This window comes from Hydractinia symbiolongicarpus, chromosome 4 (assembly GCF_029227915.1).
Source record: "Hydractinia symbiolongicarpus strain clone_291-10 chromosome 4, HSymV2.1, whole genome shotgun sequence".
Classification (NCBI taxonomy): Eukaryota; Metazoa; Cnidaria; class Hydrozoa; order Anthoathecata; family Hydractiniidae; genus Hydractinia; species Hydractinia symbiolongicarpus.
The window spans coordinates 25,033,376-25,052,798 of record NC_079878.1 but is presented as its reverse complement, the minus strand read 5'-3'; the positions used below and the strand labels follow the sequence as shown (position 1 = coordinate 25,052,798).

The following is a 19,423-nucleotide window of genomic DNA, read 5'->3' as shown; positions in this document are numbered from 1 at the left end:
CATTTTGTGTAAGATTTTAAGAACATTTATTTTTATATGCACTGTTCACGTCAGAAAAACATCTAAAGCAACCTATTTTTCATAGGCCTTTTGCCTAAGTGGATTTTTCCACGGGTTTTATAGACTAGTCTATATAATAATACGCCAGTTCTTTCTGCCTGTGACTTTTGCAAAGTAGATTATATTATTCACTATTTTCTTTCATAAAGTCTGTAATATTCCCAAACCTGGGTCTCCGAATCCGTTTCGGAATGGACGGGTTGATGACGTCATCAAAAAACCTTTAAACCTTGAATCCTATACATTTTCCTCATCAGCGTTTTAAGATCTATACGATGAAGGCAACAGGTATACAAATTTATAAAAAAACATTTTGGTCTTGATGGGGCCATTGCTAACGTTAAACCCTTCCTTATATCTCATTAACCGCTCATATTAAAAGCACATAATCATATACATTTTCTTGATCAGCGCTTTGATCTATACACAATAAATGCAACGTTAAATCAAAATTCTAAATTTTTAATTGATAGGTTGCTGACGTCATCAAAATTTTTATCCTGCTTCAGTGGATTTTTCCACGGGCTTAATCGACTAGTCTTTATAATAATACGCCAGTTCTGTCTGTCTGTGACTTTTGCAAAGTGGATTATATTCTTCACTATTTTCTTTGATAAAGTCTGCAAAACATCGCCCATAAAATTGTTCTGTAATTTACCAAACTTTTAACGTTAAAATAACATTAACGTCAAAGGAAAGATTAATGAAGCCATTACAGTGCACTTAAAACTTTGAGGCAAAATAACTTGGAAACGAGGTGGTGATGTCAATGATTTTTCACCGCGTAGGTAACTAGACACCACCTGGGACCAATTTGGGCAAGTTTTCCAAACCTGGGTCCCCGAATCTATTTCGGAATGGGCGGGATAATGACGTCACCAAAAAACCTTCAAATCCTAATATTTCTGCAACCGTTTGTCAAAAGTACACGATCCTATACATTTTCTTGATAAGCGTTTCAAGATCTATACAATGAAGGCAGCAGGTATACAAATTTCTAAAAAAAAATTTTGGTACTTTTGACGGGCCATTGTTGACGTCAGCAAACTTTTTAAACCCTTACATCTTATTAACCGCCCATCAAAAACATATGATCCTAGACATTATTTTGATCAGCGTTTCAACCTCTACACATCACAATCAAAGAATAAACTAAATCTCACTATTTTGTTAGGATATGCACTGCTGACGTCAGCAAAACATCTAAAGCAACTTTCTTTTTGTTGACCTTTTGCGTAAGTGGATTTCTCCACGGGCCTTATCGACTAAGTCTATATAATAATACGCTGAGTGTGTCTGCCCGTGACAGGCAAAGTGGATGTGTTCATTTTCCTTTAATATCGTCGAAAAAGTTATGTCTCAAATGTTAAATTTTCTGACATAACGCCGCGACGTCAATAACACTACTTTAACGTCAATATCCTATATATTAAATTAATGAAGCCATTACAGTGCACCTAAAACTTTGAGGCCAAATAACTTGGAAACGAGGTGGTGACGTCAATGATTTTTCACCGCGTAGGTAACTAGGGACTACCTAGGACCAATTTGGGTAGTGTAAAAAAATTAAAAAAAAATATTTAAAAGGTTGATCAATACACAATAATCAGGGGCGGACACAGGAATTTAAACAAGTTATTAAAATATTTTTTTCACAAAGTTAGTCCCATCAAAACTTACAGAACACACTCTATTTCTTCCCCGTAATTTTTGCAAAGACAGACTAAGTCACGCATGATCTGCCCAGGTATAAACAATGTAACTGGCGGAGCTAAGCCAGTAACCTGACCCCTGCATAACTTAGACAGCATACGTGCACCTATTTCTCGTAAGCAGCTATCTATCATGGGGCCTACAAGAGCAAGGTGATTGCCTATCAGTTTTTCAACACCAAATACTATAGAACTATTTATACAAAAGTCTTTCTCAACATCACTTGCTACACCATGAAACCAATGGCACTCGATTGTACCTAATTTCTATTCCAAATCAGTCCAGAATTTGCTATTTCGGTTAGAAGCCATTTTTGTGTTTAATAGCTTTTCAGTAACTAGGTAGCCAGCACGTATCAAAATGAACCGCTTTAAAACTACGAATGCGGAAAATGCAGGTCAAATACTTAGAAGCTACGGGACCGATGAATTTTTTATCGCCTATAATAATAACCTGTAGAAAAAATCGATTACCAGTTTTCGTAGAAAAATATGTTACGCAATTGATGATGGGAGAAAATGGAAAGAATATTACCGCCGTGTAAGAAGTATAGCTTTTCATTTTCTTTACTGACATTTCTTACAAAACCATTTTTTTGAAACATTTGCGTAATCCCGTAAAATATAAATGTTTATATTACTTTTTCATAATTTAAAAACCAAAACATGAAATGCCTAGGAGATTTAAAATTTACCAAGCCATTGTTAAGTAATACCGTTTTTGAAAAATAATAAACTTTTATTGTCCAGTTGGTCATTAATTAACAGCTTTTTAGTAGAAACATAAAATGCCTAAGATTTTTTCTTTTTTTGTGTCTGTACTTGCTTTAGCAATTATAGACCAGGTAAACTCATGATGTGGATTCTGGACGAGATGTTTAGATGGGTCTGATTTCTCATTAGAAGAATTGTGCGCACAATATCTGACGGTTACATTGCGTTTGCGATTTTTTTCAACCTTCAGTTTAATATTCGGATGAAAACTGCTGAGTTATTCGAACAAGTCATCACTCATTCCCTTCTTACGTCAAATGTAAGTGTCATCCACATATTGGTTGTAAAACCTTGGTCGTCTCGAAACCACAATTCTTTCTCCATTTGAATTATGAAGCACGCATTAAAAACAACTGATAATGAACCGCCTATTGAAACTTCTTCTGTCTGATTATAATGGGTATCATTGACTGGGAATATGCTGTGACTCGATAGTATCTTTGACAGGTACACTGGTGAATAACGATATCTTCTTTCGTTTGCAGATTGTGAGATCTAATTTTGATTCTGCTCATCTCTTGTGTGTATGTGACAGCATTTCAATTTGCACGCCTCATCATCACAATCACGGCATAAATACAAAGTATAACTCGTGTTTGTTGAACTTCCACTAGTAATCCTTCACTCTGTGTTTCTTATCACTGATACGCTTTCAAAGGTGAGGTCAACATCATCATCATCATGTATTTGGTTCCATTATTTACAAATGGTTCTTCTCCATAAAAAAAAAAAAAAAAAAAAAAAAAGAGAAAAGGTTAAAAGTTGGGAGACAAAAGAAAATTGGAACGTGGAAAAAGTAGAAGACAAAAGTGCATAAGTTCGCCAATTAAATTGTAGCTTAAATAAATTGAATAAAATAGACATAAGTAGGCACATGTTGCTAAGTAAATTGGGGTAGTAGACACCAGGACGCTAAACCACAAAAGATATATGTAAAATATGATGAAAATTATTCACTTGCTAAAAGTTAATTTGTTGAAATCGATTGAAGAGTTGAAGTACCATTCAACTGATCTCAGCAAGTCGTTAAAGATGAAAATAAAATAGTTATACGTAAGAAAAAGTATCACAATGACAGAAGCCTCGCTAGACCTTTGTCTTTGAAATACTCTTTCGCATCTGTTTTAAACCTGTAAAAATTTTCACAAACTCTTATTTTACGTGGTAGGTCATTATATATGTTAGCTTGTTCAGAAAACGTTTTTGCTTCACCATGTTGTAATGTCATTTCATTACCCAAACGTGGATTAAATGTGTTCATATGTAATGGAAGATAGTCTGGCCATGTATCAGTGTGTAAAGCTTTATGTACCAGTTTAACAGTCGCGAAATCAATGTTTTCTCTAACTGGCAACCACCAAAGATCGATAACGTCTGTTGTTTTCACATATCTTCCAAGAACATAAGATGCTGCTGTGTTCTGCACTCTCTGAAGTCTATTTAATAGGTACTTTGGTAATTGGCCAAATACTACATTATTATAATTAAGTTTGGATAGAATGAGTGTTTCAGCGAGGTTCTTTCTCACATGATACGGAGTAAATCGTTTCCATTGTTTAAGTGCTCGAATTACTGCATAGGAAGATTGTGTAACTTTGGTAATATGATTTTTCCAATTCAGATTTTCGTCAAAATGTATTCCCAGTATTTTTGAGATTGAGTTACGTTCGATTGAGCAACCATTGTGAATAATGTTACAGTCGTTGGTTGTTTCAAGATGATGATAGGAACTCATTTTGTTTGTTGAGAATAACATTTGTTTCGTTTTGCCATCATTAAATAGAAGGTTCTGATTGGTTGACCAACCAGATAAACTATTCAGATCGTCCTCAAGTGTTTTTGCACATGTTTTCAAATTTTTCATTTTGCAGTGTTGGTATAATACAGTGTCATCAGCATACTGTGTTGTGTTAGATGACACATTCTGAGACAGATCCATGACATACAAGTTAAATAATACTGGGCCCAGAATGCTTCCTTGAGGTACCCCAAAATGGATAGGTTGCGTGTTTGATGTTTTATCATCCACTTGAACAAACTGCTTTCGTTCGGAAAGATAGTCATGGATTATCAATAAGCTTTCTTTTGTGAAATTCATTTGGTGTAATTTGAGAAGTAAAGTTTCATAATGTACAGTGTCAAATGCTTTCGAGTAGTCAATTAAAACAGCCAGGGTTACCTCGCTTTTATTCATAGCTTTTCGAATATCATCTCTTAGTTTCAATAATATCGTTGTTGTCGAGTGTCCCTTCCGGTAACCTGATTGTGTTTTATTCATTAAAGACTGTTTATCTATATAGTCACAAAGCTGTTGTAATATGACACGTTCGTATACCTTAGACAAAACTGGTAACACGGAAATTGGTCTATAATCTGCAATTTGAGTAGGGTTTTCGATTTTTGGAACAGGACAAATTCTCGCCACTTTCCACGCACCTGGAAAAACTGTTTTATCAATACTTGTGTTAATTATATGTACAAGTGGCGAAGTGACGAAATCAACAACTGGTTTCAGATATTTTACCGGAATACTATCAAAACCAGTAGAGCAATCATTCTTTAAACTCAGTAAAATATTTCTAACTTCGTTGTAATTAGTGTGTTGTATTTTGAAAGAGTTTTCACTGTTATTGATTGGTAGGTTTTCTATGAATTCGGCATTAACGGTGTTAGTGTTTTCTTTGTTGGTCAGTTCACTCGCCAAAGTACAAAAGTACTGGTTGATATCAGTTGGGCTGTGTCTAATTCGTTTGTGTTGTTGTTTAAGAATTTGATTAACTGTCCTCCACACTTCCTTTGGTTGCTTTAAAGAAAGTGCTTTTCTTAGAAACGTCTGTCTTGTTTCTTTGATGGTTCGTTTCAACTTTGACTTTGATTCATTGTAGCTTTCTCGATCGCTTACTAGTTGACTCAATTTGGATTTCATTCGTAATATCTCTGTGTGATTTTGTAACGAGCTTATTTTCGGGTCATTCATCCAAGGTGATGGAGGACGCGTCAATTTAATTTTTCTAAGCGGGGCATGATCATTGATACAGTCACACACTAGCTTATTCAAAACACTTATCTGGTCAGCAGGATCATCAAAACTGAAGACAAGATTCAATGGGAGATTTCGAAAGTCTGCTTTGTACTTATCAAGATTAAAAGCCTTCTCGTTCCTCTGCTATTTATATCTGGTTTCGTACCGCTGCTTTTTGATGTTCAAGATAACGTACGGCATGTCATGATCACTTATTTCAGGGGTATATATAACATCTTGATGAATCAATTTTTGTGGTATATTACAGCTTATGTGATCAATTAGTGTTTTCGATTTTCTTGTTGGCTCAGTAATCAGTTGTTGTAGCGAGTATGAATACAAGATATTTTTATATCTACGAGACGATTCTGTATCAGCTAAGAGATCTATGTTGTAATCACCAGTTAAAATAATAACACCATTCCACTTAACACAGATTTTACTCAGCAAACTGTCCAGTTTTTCTAACCAATCTAACTTGATGTTTTCATCAGAACTCGGTTGATACATTACTCCAACTAAATATGGGGTGTTTTTGTTTCGGCCACGCACTTCAATCCATTGATGTTCTATTGATTGGTCGAGTTTGTTGAAGTCTTTACGTTCACTGGTGACAATATTATCTTTTATATAAAACCCTACTCCACCACCTCTCTGCCCTTCTCGATTTCTGAAGAAAGTTTCGTATCCTTCGACTTGAACGTAATTGTACTGATGAACGCTACCTTTCAACCATGTTTCTGTCACTGCAAGAATGTCGAACTTGTATTTGTTGATCATCAAATGAAACGCGTCAAAGGTGGAAGCTATCGATTGCGTATTAAGATGAGCGATAGATATGTTGTTACGATGTTCGTTTATACGTTGTAGGTGATCAACTAGGATGTTTTCGTTCGGTAATGAAGCGTCAAAGTCGCATGTGTCGTCTAATGATCTAACATTGAGGAATGGTAAAACGGTGTGAACGCAATTTGTACAAATCCAGTCATTGGGCGTAACAGATTGCTTGTTGCTCACTCTAATCGCAGAACAATTAAGGTGATACAGATTTTGACACACACAACACGAAACTTGTTTGCTGTTGGAACGAATAGTTTTCTCGCACTTCGGACATTTCGGTGCTTTACGTATTGTTGTTGTTGTTTTTGTAGGTCCCGGGTTCACTTCAATATCATTTGATAGTAACAGGCGAAGAGTGCAGACAGTATTTGCGTAACATAGTGTTCTTGCCTTTGATAGTCTCTATCTTTTCATCCGTGCTGCATTAATATTCCATTGTAAGTTAGTGCGGATAGCTGCTTTGGGAATATTTTCCACAGTTGAGTTATACTCATTAACGTGTAAAGCTACTATCAATAACAGAATGAAGCACTCCATCATAGATGCCATTTTTTATGAAGGAAAATGGCCGTCTCTGTGAATAAAATCCAATCTACTGAAAAACACTTTAATATCTTGTGAAAGTATCCACATGAAAATCCAAACAATAAACAACTTTCAATGTAATTCCAGTAACCACAACAAGTAATAGAACCACTTTATACTGATAATAAGTTCGTTATTTGTGTTTTAAAGGTAAATGAAAATATTTCTACGAAAGCACGTCCGTTCGCACGTCCGTCTCATTCAAGATTACCAAGCTAAAAAAAACTAAAAAAAGTTTCAAGGTCAAACTAGTATCGTGACTTTCTTGAATATTTTTTAACTTTTTTGTTGCCTTTCCTTTTGTTAATTTGATAATACGATGAAATGCCTTGTCTCTGTCAAATTTAATGAGACTTGAAAGGTATTTGTCGACACGTCCACTTTTGTTTTCCTTTAAGTAATCGTACTTTAAACACAGTGAAACTCTTCCACATACATATTTGTATTTATCCCATAACCTTTATAGTCCAGGATCTCATAACAAAACTTTAGGTCCCATTTTCTACAAAAGGTTTGACCTTCCAATTAGGTTGGTAGTATCACGGACAATAAAACTCACATGGTCAGCTGACCCAATTTGAGGGCGTTTGTGTCCCAGGCCCCTAAAATTACCTAAGACTCCTAAGTTTGAGTTTGTACCTGTTGAGGTCTAATTTGAGTTACCTGTTGAGATGTTTGTCTGACCTGCTGATAGGACTGCATTTTTTGGTAAGCTCAACCAGTTATGTATTACATAGTTAGTATAGAACACAAATATTGAGCTTGGGCTTTGTAGACACTGGTTTTTTCACCCTCAAACGCTGTTTAAAATGGGGATATGGGGTGACCCAAATTTTTGGTCAGCTTTATGACCAATGACATTCCACTATGTCAGAGAATGTTTGTGCAAAATTTGGAGTTTGTTGCTTATGGAGACGAATTAAGGTCTTAAATATGGTCTTTGAGGGCGGTCTGACCCAGTCTTAAGACCCAATTTTGGTAAGCTTTATCATTTTTCAGATTCTCTTATATAGTGACACACATTACCAACTTTTAAGCTTTGAGAATTATGGGACCAAATAAGAATCTTGAATTAGGGTAATATTTTAGGGGCCTGCGAGACCTAAACGCCCCAAAATTGGGTCAGCTGACCATGTGATTTTTATTGTCCATGATACTACCAACCTATTTAGAGGGTCAAACCTTTTGTAGAAAATGGGACCTAAAGTTCTGTTATGAGCTCCTGGACTATTACGGTAGCAATAAGCCCATTTACGAGTTTTGCTCATCCAGCTTGCAAAAAATGCTCCTTCAAAACAGCCACATGCCTTCAAATATCGCACATTTTGGTTCTTCAAGCACAATTCTTAATCTCTTGTAAAACTCCTTGTACACATCTAGATTTTCGTTCTTTTCTCGAAGCTGCTCTTTCCAACTCTTGCCTACATGTCAGATACAAAATAGTTACAAAGGAGTGCATTGGTTAACATCACACAATGCGTTATAGAATTCAGGGGTCAAGTCGCTCATGAACCGTGTAGGTCACATTTTTACGGAAACCTCTTGATTTCCTAAAAAATAGAAAACAAACTTCTCGATGACATTGTGACATAGAATACATAAATATAAAATAAAAAATTAGATATTTAGATCAACCAAGTCGGATCACCATATAAATGATACTTTAAATATATGATAAATCATATTTCTCCTACCTAGAAAAAAATATTTTCATAAAAGCATAATTTTCATGGTTTGATAAGCACCATCCGGCTGGGACGTCCTCGACGTATTCATCAGTTACTAGTACCGTGCTTAAACCGAAATAATAGCCTGTTGTTCATGCGTAGAATCACAACACAATCCGTTGTTGGCGACTCGGTCAAACATGCACTTTTGAAACTGCGTTTAAACAATTATTATAAAATCATCCGTTTTTAATTTAATTTTCTTGTCTTCTTCTCTTCGCATTTTATAGTACAATACATGGTTCTACGGATCGGAGTTCCATGCTCAATCCAAGACAAAACACTTTCCTGGTCACGCTGAATGTCGTTTATTCGAAAACAAATTTAAAAATAGTAAATGTATACCTTGTAAATTTTTCAATGCCCAATTTGTTACAATCGGCACGCTTTTTCTGTAATGAGAGGCATTTTTTGATTCCTTGTTATTAAACGATGCCTCAATTATTTCTAATAATGCTTCTTCTTTGCACCGACATGATGTGGAAGCTCGCGGTAGATATTCTTAATGTGGTTCGACACACCGTGTTAAGGTTCATTATTTAATGTTTCATAATCCTCTAGGTTGAGCTCACTGAAACATGAGTGCTGGTAATTTTTTGAATTCCGTGCATTTCTTATTGAAGCAAATTGTTATCTCTTTTTTGCAGGGTGATCACAAGAGAACTTTACTTTTCATTGATAAAGTTAATTTATCAGCTCATGCTCTTTCCATCCATCATGTTACGTGAGGGGGGGGGGGGGGGGGGGTTAAATGGGAGAGGGGCAAAAATCTAGTGTGCTAAAAAATAAAAACAACGATTTTAACAGAACATATTTTTTTAAAAGTATAATAAAAACAATCACTCATCGATCTCAATACCACTATCGCCTTCTTCGTCCTCGTCTACGATCGTCTCTAAGGGAGCTGCATCAATAATTGCTTCGCCATCTGGGATAAATGGGTTGTCTTCCGTCTCGTTTACCAGTTGTATTTGTTCATTGAGCATTGCAAGACCAGCCTGACAGGGTTGATGCTCTTTGAAACAATGGATCTCTTTATCCTTGCTCCCATCAGTAGCCGATGTTAAGACACACGCTTTGAACGATTTACGTATTAATTCAGCTATGCTGCAGCTGAATTAATACGTAAATCGTGCTGCGAGGCGGAGGTTTCATATTCTCGCCATCGGTTACTTGATGGTTTCCGACGGTTTCAAGCCATTCAACGTATTTCTCTGTGCAATATGCTTTAAACGGCTTGTTCCAACTAACATCCGGCGCCTGAATATATTTAGTGTAACCTCCAGGGACCAAAACGGTGTCAATCTTTTTAGCTTTAAGAGATGCTCCGACTACTGGCATTAAATGACACTCAAATGTACCCTAACAATCTGGGTTTAAAGTTGAATCGGTATTCATCCATCCGTTTGTCGATGAAGCTATTATGCACCTATTTCCATACTCTTTCTTCATTTTTTCAACACCACGCTTTCCTCCCTTGAATACAATGAAGGGCTTCATTTTTGTTTCATCGCTTTTCACAGCCAGTCCAAGGGTACACGACATTTTTCGTGTCCGGTTGTCTTCATACTAACAGTTTTTTTTCCCAACAACATCTACTGTTGTGTTTGACACCATATCCGCCCAAATAGGTGTCTCATCAAATGCTATTATATCGGCTGGTTGGTATGAAAATTTTAATCGTAATCTTCTAACACGTAATATGTACGAGACGATTTTAGCTACTCAAAGATCAGGATCTTTCTGTACTATGGAGGTTTTTCTTCTTAATGATAAGTTATTTCGTTTCATAACTTTAAAAAGCCAACCATTCGTTGCTTCAAATTTTTCGTCATGCCTATCTGGATCTGTACATCTCCATAGACAATAATTGCTTTCTTCCTGATAAGTTTCCTTGACACACGCAGCATCTTTGTACAATGTTCAACAATCCATCCTAATACTTTTTCCTCCATTTTATCGCTCAACGGTTTTCTTCCAGCCCCTTGTAAACGTTTTCTTTTCTTGTTACTAACAGACTTTGAAAGTTCTTGTAACTCATCCTTTTTTTCTTCCAATCACGAATACAATATGGCGGTCAACTTTATATTTCACCGCAGCAGCCCCAATTAATTTGTTTTCCGCAAATTCAACAACTTCAAGTTTAAACTTAATCGTATAAGAACTTATTTTCTCTCCTTTGTGAGAAATTGTTGCTGGCTCTTCTAGCTCCATTTTCGCAATGAAAATAAAAAAATTGAAACAAAATTCTGTTCAAAAACAAAACATTTGAATTACACAAATATTTGAATTCGAATTACCTAAACATTTGAATTCGAATTCTCAGAGCGAAAACGATACGATTATAACGTTGGTTTTATATGTCACAACGAATATAACTTTTAAAGATGTCTAGAGCATTGTCAGTGTCGTATAAGATGAATTTTAAAATTGAGTTCCAGACAGTTATTCGTGGACATCATATTTATAAAAACGCTTGGGCACCACATATTGGACAAAAATTAATATGCAAAACAGACACCCGGGATGAAGCAATCGAATATGGTCAAAATGCTACTGGCGTTTTTAAATCAACCGATGAAGTACAACTACTGGTCGGAAATCTACCAATAGAAATTTCTTGTTTACTTACAAACTTTTAAAACGTAGCGCCTGAAAACACACTTAAAGCATTTGTGATTGGAAAGAGAAAAAGGGAGGTCGGACTTGTTGTTCCAGCAAAGTATGTTGCTTTAACAGGGAGCAAGATTTTTGGAAATATATTGTTCGACAAATTGAAAGTCAAAAGAAAAACACCCTAACTTTGAATTGGGGATTATAATAACGAATGTTATTAATACCTCAACCTGCGAAATAAATACCATTTAATCACTTGTTTATAGTAGTATTGTCTCAGCCCCTATCAACTATATTGAAATTACTGTGAATTCGAATAAGCCCCCATGGGGACTTATTCGGGACGGGGGGGGGGTCATTTGTCAAAATGGGTTTTAGGGGAGGGGGCTTATTCAGGAGAGGGAGGGTTATTCGGGAGTGGGGGCTTAATCGATCATTTACGGTATGTTGTCTTCTTTCAAGATTACTTTGGTGAAGGACTGTGGCACGATCTGATCCCCAAGTAAGTATTCTTTTTCTTTTAGTTCTTCGTTAACTTTTTTGTTTGTTGCTTCAACGAAAAGGACATTAAGGGATAAATCTAACCCGGATGCTGTTGAGACTTTACTAGAATGTAAATATTTTGAACAAATGCAAATTTGATGATATAAAACGTAAACACGGTGGTCCTTGTGAATCAAACAAGCGGAAAATTGTAGAAACGCCGACAAGTTCGAAAATCCGACGGAGTAGACAAAATGACTTCGCCGTTTTAGCAATTTTGAAACAAATTTAAACCAATAATGATTTTTATACAGAAAAGTATAGCGGTTGAAAATAAACAAAAAAGCAGACATGCACAACCATAATCGGTCAAATATTGTGCAAAGTCGAATTTAATGATTAATGACAGGTCGGACCATCAACATTGGCATAATTTGCAGGACAATAACGATATCCATTGCTGGCATTTGTGACAACACGCACCAACCTTGTTCTCAGTGCATGTTGTCTATTTTTTTAATTTCGATAAGCTCTTTGCTTTTATAATCATTAGAAATGGGATTTTTTTATATGACTACCACCTTAATGCAAAACGCTCTTCATGCTAAGGTAATCTCAGATGAATTTACACTGCAGAATTTTGACTTACCTAAGAAAATCTTATACTATACGTAGATTACCCTTCCTTATTTCTTTTACTTTCCTGTAACGTGAAAGCATGATGTTGTCAAACTTTTCATCCAACATTTTCAGCTTCATCCAACACAATTTTCATGAATTTTCATGTTGGATGCATTTGAGTCAAATTTCATCAAACATGTTACGATTTCCTAAGTATATTACGTAATTTTCGAATTTTCAAACACATTTTCCAACGCTTTTTGACAACCGAATGTTTTTTTTTCAATGGAATGCTTGTAAATAAATAAATCGAGAGTGTGTGTGGAAAAAATCATATGTAAATAGCAAAAAGGAGCAGAAAAAGTCACGATGGCAGCTATAGCCAGTGATTCAGAAGACGATACCTACCAACAAGGCGAAACATTTGAAAAACAAAGAAAGGAGAAGGATGCTGAAAAGACTGAATCGACCGAAAGCGAGGCTGAAAAAAAGGGAAAAACCAAGGAAAAGAATCCAAAACAAAGGCGTCAAAAGATTGGATATAACCCTACTGATTGTCAAATGAATGAACACGTCATGCTGGATGAAACGTGTTGGATGAAGCAACTCAAATGCAAATTTCGAATTTTTCAACTTTCGAAATTTGAACAAATTTTCATCGAACATTCGAACCAAAATGTTGGTTGAAATGTAGAATGCATTTGAGCCGGCCTTAACGCAAATAAGTTGTTGTTGCAAATTTAAATTTAATTATAATTAATATTGATGATAAGTTGTTTAACTTATCGTACAGTTGGTCGTACATCTTTGTTTGTATTTAATTAAGATCGAATGAACATTCTAGGATAAAAAACTCCTGTTTGCAGGTCAGAATTTCCACAGAAATTGGACTGCTAAAACTCTAAATACAAACATTGCTACACCACAAGCAATATTAAATGGATGTGTTTTAACATAAGTTGCTAGTAATTTCAGATGTTGGGAATTGTGCGTACAAAACTATGATTACTACTTCCCTCTGCTGCATAAATGTTACCTTGTGTTTTACATTTCTGGTTAGTTTTGCCAAGTTGCCTGTTAAGCTGAACACACCTTTGGAAATATTAATAGAATAAAATTTAATGTTCAGTAAACGTAGATTATAAAAGACAACAAACTAAATATATTGAACAATAGTGTGACTCTCCACAAGGAATGACTTGGTGTATTTTCCTCAAATTTTTCCTCAAAAAATTATTATTTTAAAAACATAAATCTTAGCCCCTATTTTAACTCTTATTTTCCTCAAAAGATTATTCTTATGCCCGATAAACGTACAACACAAAAAACAGAAGCATTACTTTCTACTTGTATGAAATTGTAAAATGGGTGTTTTACTCTTGTCGACGTTTGATGAATGTTATAACGAGATAGTTTATGGAGCATGTTATTTTTTAAACAAAAATATTTCTGTATTAATAAAACCTGTATTTCCTTAATAGCTACGTGTTCTAAGGATGTGAAAAATAGCAATTCCCTGCGTATGTACGACGGGAGAAAATTTGATGATTGGAAACTTATACGACGGAAAAAGCTGGAAAATTATTTGAGGGCTAACGTAGTCTCTATAGCTTTATCTTTGTTACGAACTTTTAATTCATTATGATGACGGGAAAACCGCAGATTTTGAATCTGTAGATTCTCTGCGGGTTAATGGCTTCACATAATTTATTATTCAAGAAAAGTCGACGAAAATTATAGGCAATGCTTAGAGTAATTTCCCTATAGAAAAATACATTGAATAGAACGGTGTTTTCTGAATCTATTTGATTTATTAGTAGGACAAGATCGAGTCAGAAATTTATTGCATTTGTTGCCATTATTACTATGCCTTGCTTAGGAAAATATAATTTTTGCAGCTCGACGACAATCCAGATAGCTCAATAACACGCGAAATTTCAATTATGTTTATTGGCCACTCATATTCCTGGAGGGTCACGTGGATAGATTTTCTAAGGTTAAAGCATCTTTTATGGAACTGATACAAAACAGGCAAGATTCCAGTACAAAATGGATTTCAATTAAATTTTAGGTGGTACTACTGGCTGCAATTACAAAAAAAAACGTATGGTCGCTTTAATTCCGACATTTTTTGGTTTGCATAATTAAACGGCAAAAGAAATGCAATTAGAGGTCGGGGCAACTTCCTGACTGCTTGTGCAACACAACACTTATTACTTATAACTGAAATAAGTTGTCTTAAGGGGCCTTGAAGTACTTCATCCAGCTAAGTGTAAAACATCGACCAAAGTACAAATGATTGCTATGAGATTGCTATGGCATTATTCTCGATGTTGATTGAGAAATGCACCGGTTTGCACCAAATAAACCGAAATTTATCAGAGAATTGCTAGCCGCTGTATTTTCAGATGAATTCAATTTCTAAAAACACGTAGATGTCAACTATGGAAATTCGGGACTAAGTTTAGAAGGAAACTCTTAATGGCGGCTTAGTTAATTTATAAAGTGCTAGTTTTACTGTTATATCGTACGGCAGGGTGAATTGTGTAATTTTCAAAATCACATAATACATCTACTTTTCCTGCATTTGTGTCAATTTAAGCAAAGAAAGTGTGAAACAAAAACTGGAGCGTCATTTTTTATTTAAAGTCTGATTTGGGTTACATGCAGCTTCTCGTTCATCAAGGTACATACATCGTTTTTTAGTAACTTGTAACACATCATTTAAGGTGAAAATCCACTTTGATCGAAAAGCACGACGTACTCAGTGCTTCGCGGTCGTTCGCCCAAGCGACACAATGCGCACTGGAAACAGAAATGCGCGCAAAAATTTAAATTGGCAGCGAATCAAGCAAATTCATTGGTTAAAATCATAAAATTACGTCATTATACACTGAAGCTCTTACAACGCTCTTAAAAAAAGTCTTGACTTATCAGCGCGTGCAAAAGCGCTCTTGAATATTCCGCAATGTTTAGCGCTTTAATTTACGCGCCTTGAACCAAGGTGCTAAATGATTGAACTGGACCTTCACCTTTACTTGCTTTTCTTCTTATGCGCTTATTTATTATATTGTCATAGATTCAAAGCACGTATTTGTGCATAAAAAATTCCGCCCATTGCGGTCTTTTCATTTATGTAAATTCAGCGAAAATACCATTACTATAATGACTAATTGTGCTGTTTCAACAGTTGTAATTATGTCAATCACGCAAAACGAAAACTAAATTTCAAAAATATTTAAATAATTGCGCTGCTTCGTATATTTATATTGCATTCACAGTAATAATGCCCGTGGGGTTGACTGATAGTTTACGTCAACAGCTTCTTAATGAAGTAGCACACAGTGAGCAACAACATAGGTGGTTGGCAGTCGAACACACGCTTTTCTTGTTTGCAATGATGCTTTTGTATTCGCTCGTATTATTTTTCTTGCTCGAGGGTTAGTGATTTTTATGCTCATTTTTTGCTTACAAGCTTAAGATGAGAAAAGGATGCGGGATTGATGATTGCGGATTAATGTCGCTTTATTGAACTTCACTTCAGTCAAAAATTCAGTAATGACCTATATGTTCGATGGCTATTTCGACATGGCTGACAGCTTTTTTTAGAATAATAAATACTAAATAAATTATTATTATTGTGATTGTCATTGTCATTGTCATTTATTATTTATTATTTATTATTTATTATTATTATTTATTATTTATTATTTATTATTTATTATTTATTATTTATTATTTATTATTTATTATTTATTATTTATTATTTATTATTTATTATTTATTATTTATTATTTATTATTTATTGTTTATTATTTATTGTTTATTATTTATTATTTATTATTTATTGTTTATAATGCTATTATTTATTATTATTATTTATTGTTTATAATGCTATTATTTATTATTATTATTTATATACTTTATTATTATTATTTTTATATTTTTTAAAAGCTTATTTTTTTCTGAGTTATTGAGTTAAGTTATTGTTTTCTTTAAAAAAAGAGTTGTCAGTGAATTTTTTAGTGCCCAGACCTGCGCGGCATGAAACAATCTATTAAAAACCCTCCATGGAGTCACGATTAATAAAAACACTCCACCCTTATTATTTAATGGAAGTAACAAATTTCAAGCAAACCCGTGCGGGAATATATCTCATAATACATGAAAAATTTGTTTATAAAACCAGGGAGAAACCAAAATCTGTACTAAATGTATGGAGATTTTCGAGATGGACAGTGTTAAAGACAATAGTTCACTTTACTCTTTCTGATTAAAACACAAATGTGCAGTAATAGTGCGACGTATTTCCTGCAAGAATTGCTTCAAATAAACCTCGTCCCCAGGGCTCCTTGTCTATTATTTAAGTCTTGTCTCTCACAAAATTATTATGTTGCACTAACTGCTATTCCTCTCTTACTAGTCGTTAGCCCGTGGAAAATCCACTGGTTCGACCGTCCTTTTTATACCGCATTGTGTGCTTCTCGCTATTGCGCAGCTAAGCTACCATTTTGCGTGACAGACAGACGGACGGACAGACGTATACGGACATTATAATATAGATAAAAAATTGAAATTTGAGTTTCTAAAATTAAATGAAACAAACCAAAACACTTTTAAATACAAGTTATTTTATTAAAACTTTCAGGCTCAGATTTTGTCATATAAGAACAAATAATTTGAGTCTAGAATTACTAAGAAGTAATTGTTTCTTTCTACCAGGATATACTTACATGATTTTACTATTAGAAAACCTCAACATAATTTCAATTCCTGTGGATTTCCACAAAGTTAAGGCCGGTTTTAAACATTGTGCCAGCTAACTCATTTTGCAGATTCACTGGCACATTGCAGCTAACTCATTTTGCAGATTCACTGGCTCATTGCTGCGTCAAAATACGTAATACGCTTTGTTCTTTGAAGAAAAAATATTTCTGTCAAAGTTAATCCCTACTATAAGAGCGCGGCACATATCGTAACAAAACTTTACATAACCAACGCCTTGTGTGTTCACCTTGTAGAAGAATTGGTGAAATATCAATGAGTATCTGAAGCTTTCGATTAATTTGTATGTTTTATATCTAGGTGCTTGTGGAGAGGTCATACCAGTAAATCAAGGCGAGTTACTTATTTTCTGTAGTTGTTCTTCTTTATTTTTTTATTTTGTTCACTAAAATTTAATATCACCGCTTAAACTTGTATCACTTGTACGACTATGTATTAGCGATCTTTAAACGCTATAGTAACTCATAAAAACGTTGAGCATTTCGGTGGAATTGTCTTTCTAGAGGAGTGTATTCGTGTAAACAACGTTCTCAGAAACCTACACAACGGCACCAAACCAGTAACATGGAGTAGCACATTGGCAACACACGCGCAAGAATGGGCTAACCACCTTGCGTTGGTCGGAAATATGCAGCATGCTAAAAATATAAACGAAGGAGAAAATCTTTACTGGACTTCTGGGACGGGTACATGTGCTGATGCAACGTTGAGTTGGTGCGTAAATAAGTTTTTGTGTGTAAATTTCTCTTTTTTATCAGATGATCTAAGATATGAAAAATTCTGCAACGGAATTAATTTTTAGTATCCGAGGTATTCTTTTCAAAACTTTAATTATTTAGCTACATGCAATTATTTATTCATAGAAAATAACGTTTTATCATTTTATATGCTTTCTAAAAAACATCCCTGTTGTATTTTTTTGTATCTTCATGAATAATCTCAAAATTATTTTGATTTCACGTATTTATTTTACCTGGCTATCCATTGAGAGTAAGTATGTCTAAGGTTGTTTCATAGAGAAATAATAAAAAGAATTTTCGATGTTGATCTTACCCAATTTAGCAATTATTATCACGTTAGCAATATTTTGAACATCCAGACTAACCAGCCAATGATAACGTACGGTTAACTTGACTTTGATACAACTTCCCTGCAGCTTAGAAGTAGAAATGTTATAGGTATAACGAATTTATAGGTATGAAGAATATAAGGACTACGACTATAGCACTACAAAATCCACAGGCGGAGCAATTGGTCATTTCACACAAGTAGTGTGGAAACCTACAACCCATATTGGCGTTGGGATTGCTAAGAGTAGCAGTGGCACATATATAGTGGCGCGATATTCTCCTCAAGGAAATTTTGTTATGATGAATTATGGGGAAGACTATACTACTGCTAGAATACGTGTTTACACCGATGAAGTTGCACAAAGAAAAGACGGAGGTACGTGATATATAAAAGACTTTGCAGAGATGGAAACTATTTAATCAAATGCGACATTTTAGTCTTATAAATGTTCTTTCTTTATTTTAGCAAAAACTCCTTCAATCTACGAATTGATACCTTCCCGATGTGTTGATGGTTTGGATGGACGTTGCGTTGACTACAAGAGCTATTTCACTTGTGATCACAGCTACGTTAAGCTTCACTGTCCATTACTCTGCAAACAGTGCTCAGTTGCTTCTGGATAAAAAATTACCAATGCAATTTTGCAGAAAAAGGAACTGTTTTACTTCTGATCGCAGCTATGTCTGCCATTACAATTTGGTGAAATAGGCTTTGTATTTTTCTTGTGTGGTAATGGTTTGTAATTTTTATATAGTACAACTTTTAGTATATACTTTTATGTTTAATGCGAACGAGTAAAGAATCTTATTTGATTTCTCATTTTTTACGATGCAGTTTCTTTAAAGAATAGACCGAAGACAAAAAAAAAGTTACCAAAAAACATAACAAATTTTAAATCAAAGTCACAAGTAACCACAGTCTTTACTAGAACTATAGAGAAACATACAATATAAATAGGCTAGAAATCATTGACATGCGCATTTGGTAAGCCATGTGCTTTGCTAGGGTATGCTTAATGAAAAACCCACTAGCAGTCATAATATGTTCGAAAAAAAACCCTAGCCGCTTGACAAAAATGAAAGGAACAAACTCAGTAGCCAAAGTTTGAAATTTCAAACCAATAAAAT

General features: G+C 34.7%; 1 protein-coding gene across 1 annotated transcript; it reads left to right on the top strand.

The window, feature by feature from the left end:
- Positions 1–15,726: 15,726 nt before the first annotated feature.
- Positions 15,727–19,103, top strand: LOC130640687 (uncharacterized). Its single transcript, XM_057447204.1, has 5 exons — positions 15,727–15,880; positions 17,526–17,558; positions 17,729–17,939; positions 18,421–18,671; positions 18,762–19,103. The coding sequence occupies exons 1-5, from the start codon at positions 15,727–15,729 to the stop codon at positions 18,917–18,919; spliced, it is 807 nt and encodes a 268-aa protein (XP_057303187.1). The 3' UTR covers positions 18,920–19,103.
- Positions 19,104–19,423: the final 320 nt, after the last annotated feature.

Coding starts and splice junctions, on each gene's coding strand:
- LOC130640687 (XM_057447204.1), top strand. CDS start 15,727: ATGCCCGTGGGGTTGACTGATAGTTTACGTCAACAGCTTCTTAATGAA. Junction 15,881..17,525: donor ATTATTTTTCTTGCTCGAGG/GTTAGTGATTTT, acceptor TTTTATATCTAG/GTGCTTGTGGAGAGGTCATA. Junction 18,672..18,761: donor TGCACAAAGAAAAGACGGAG/GTACGTGATATA, acceptor TCTTTATTTTAG/CAAAAACTCCTTCAATCTAC.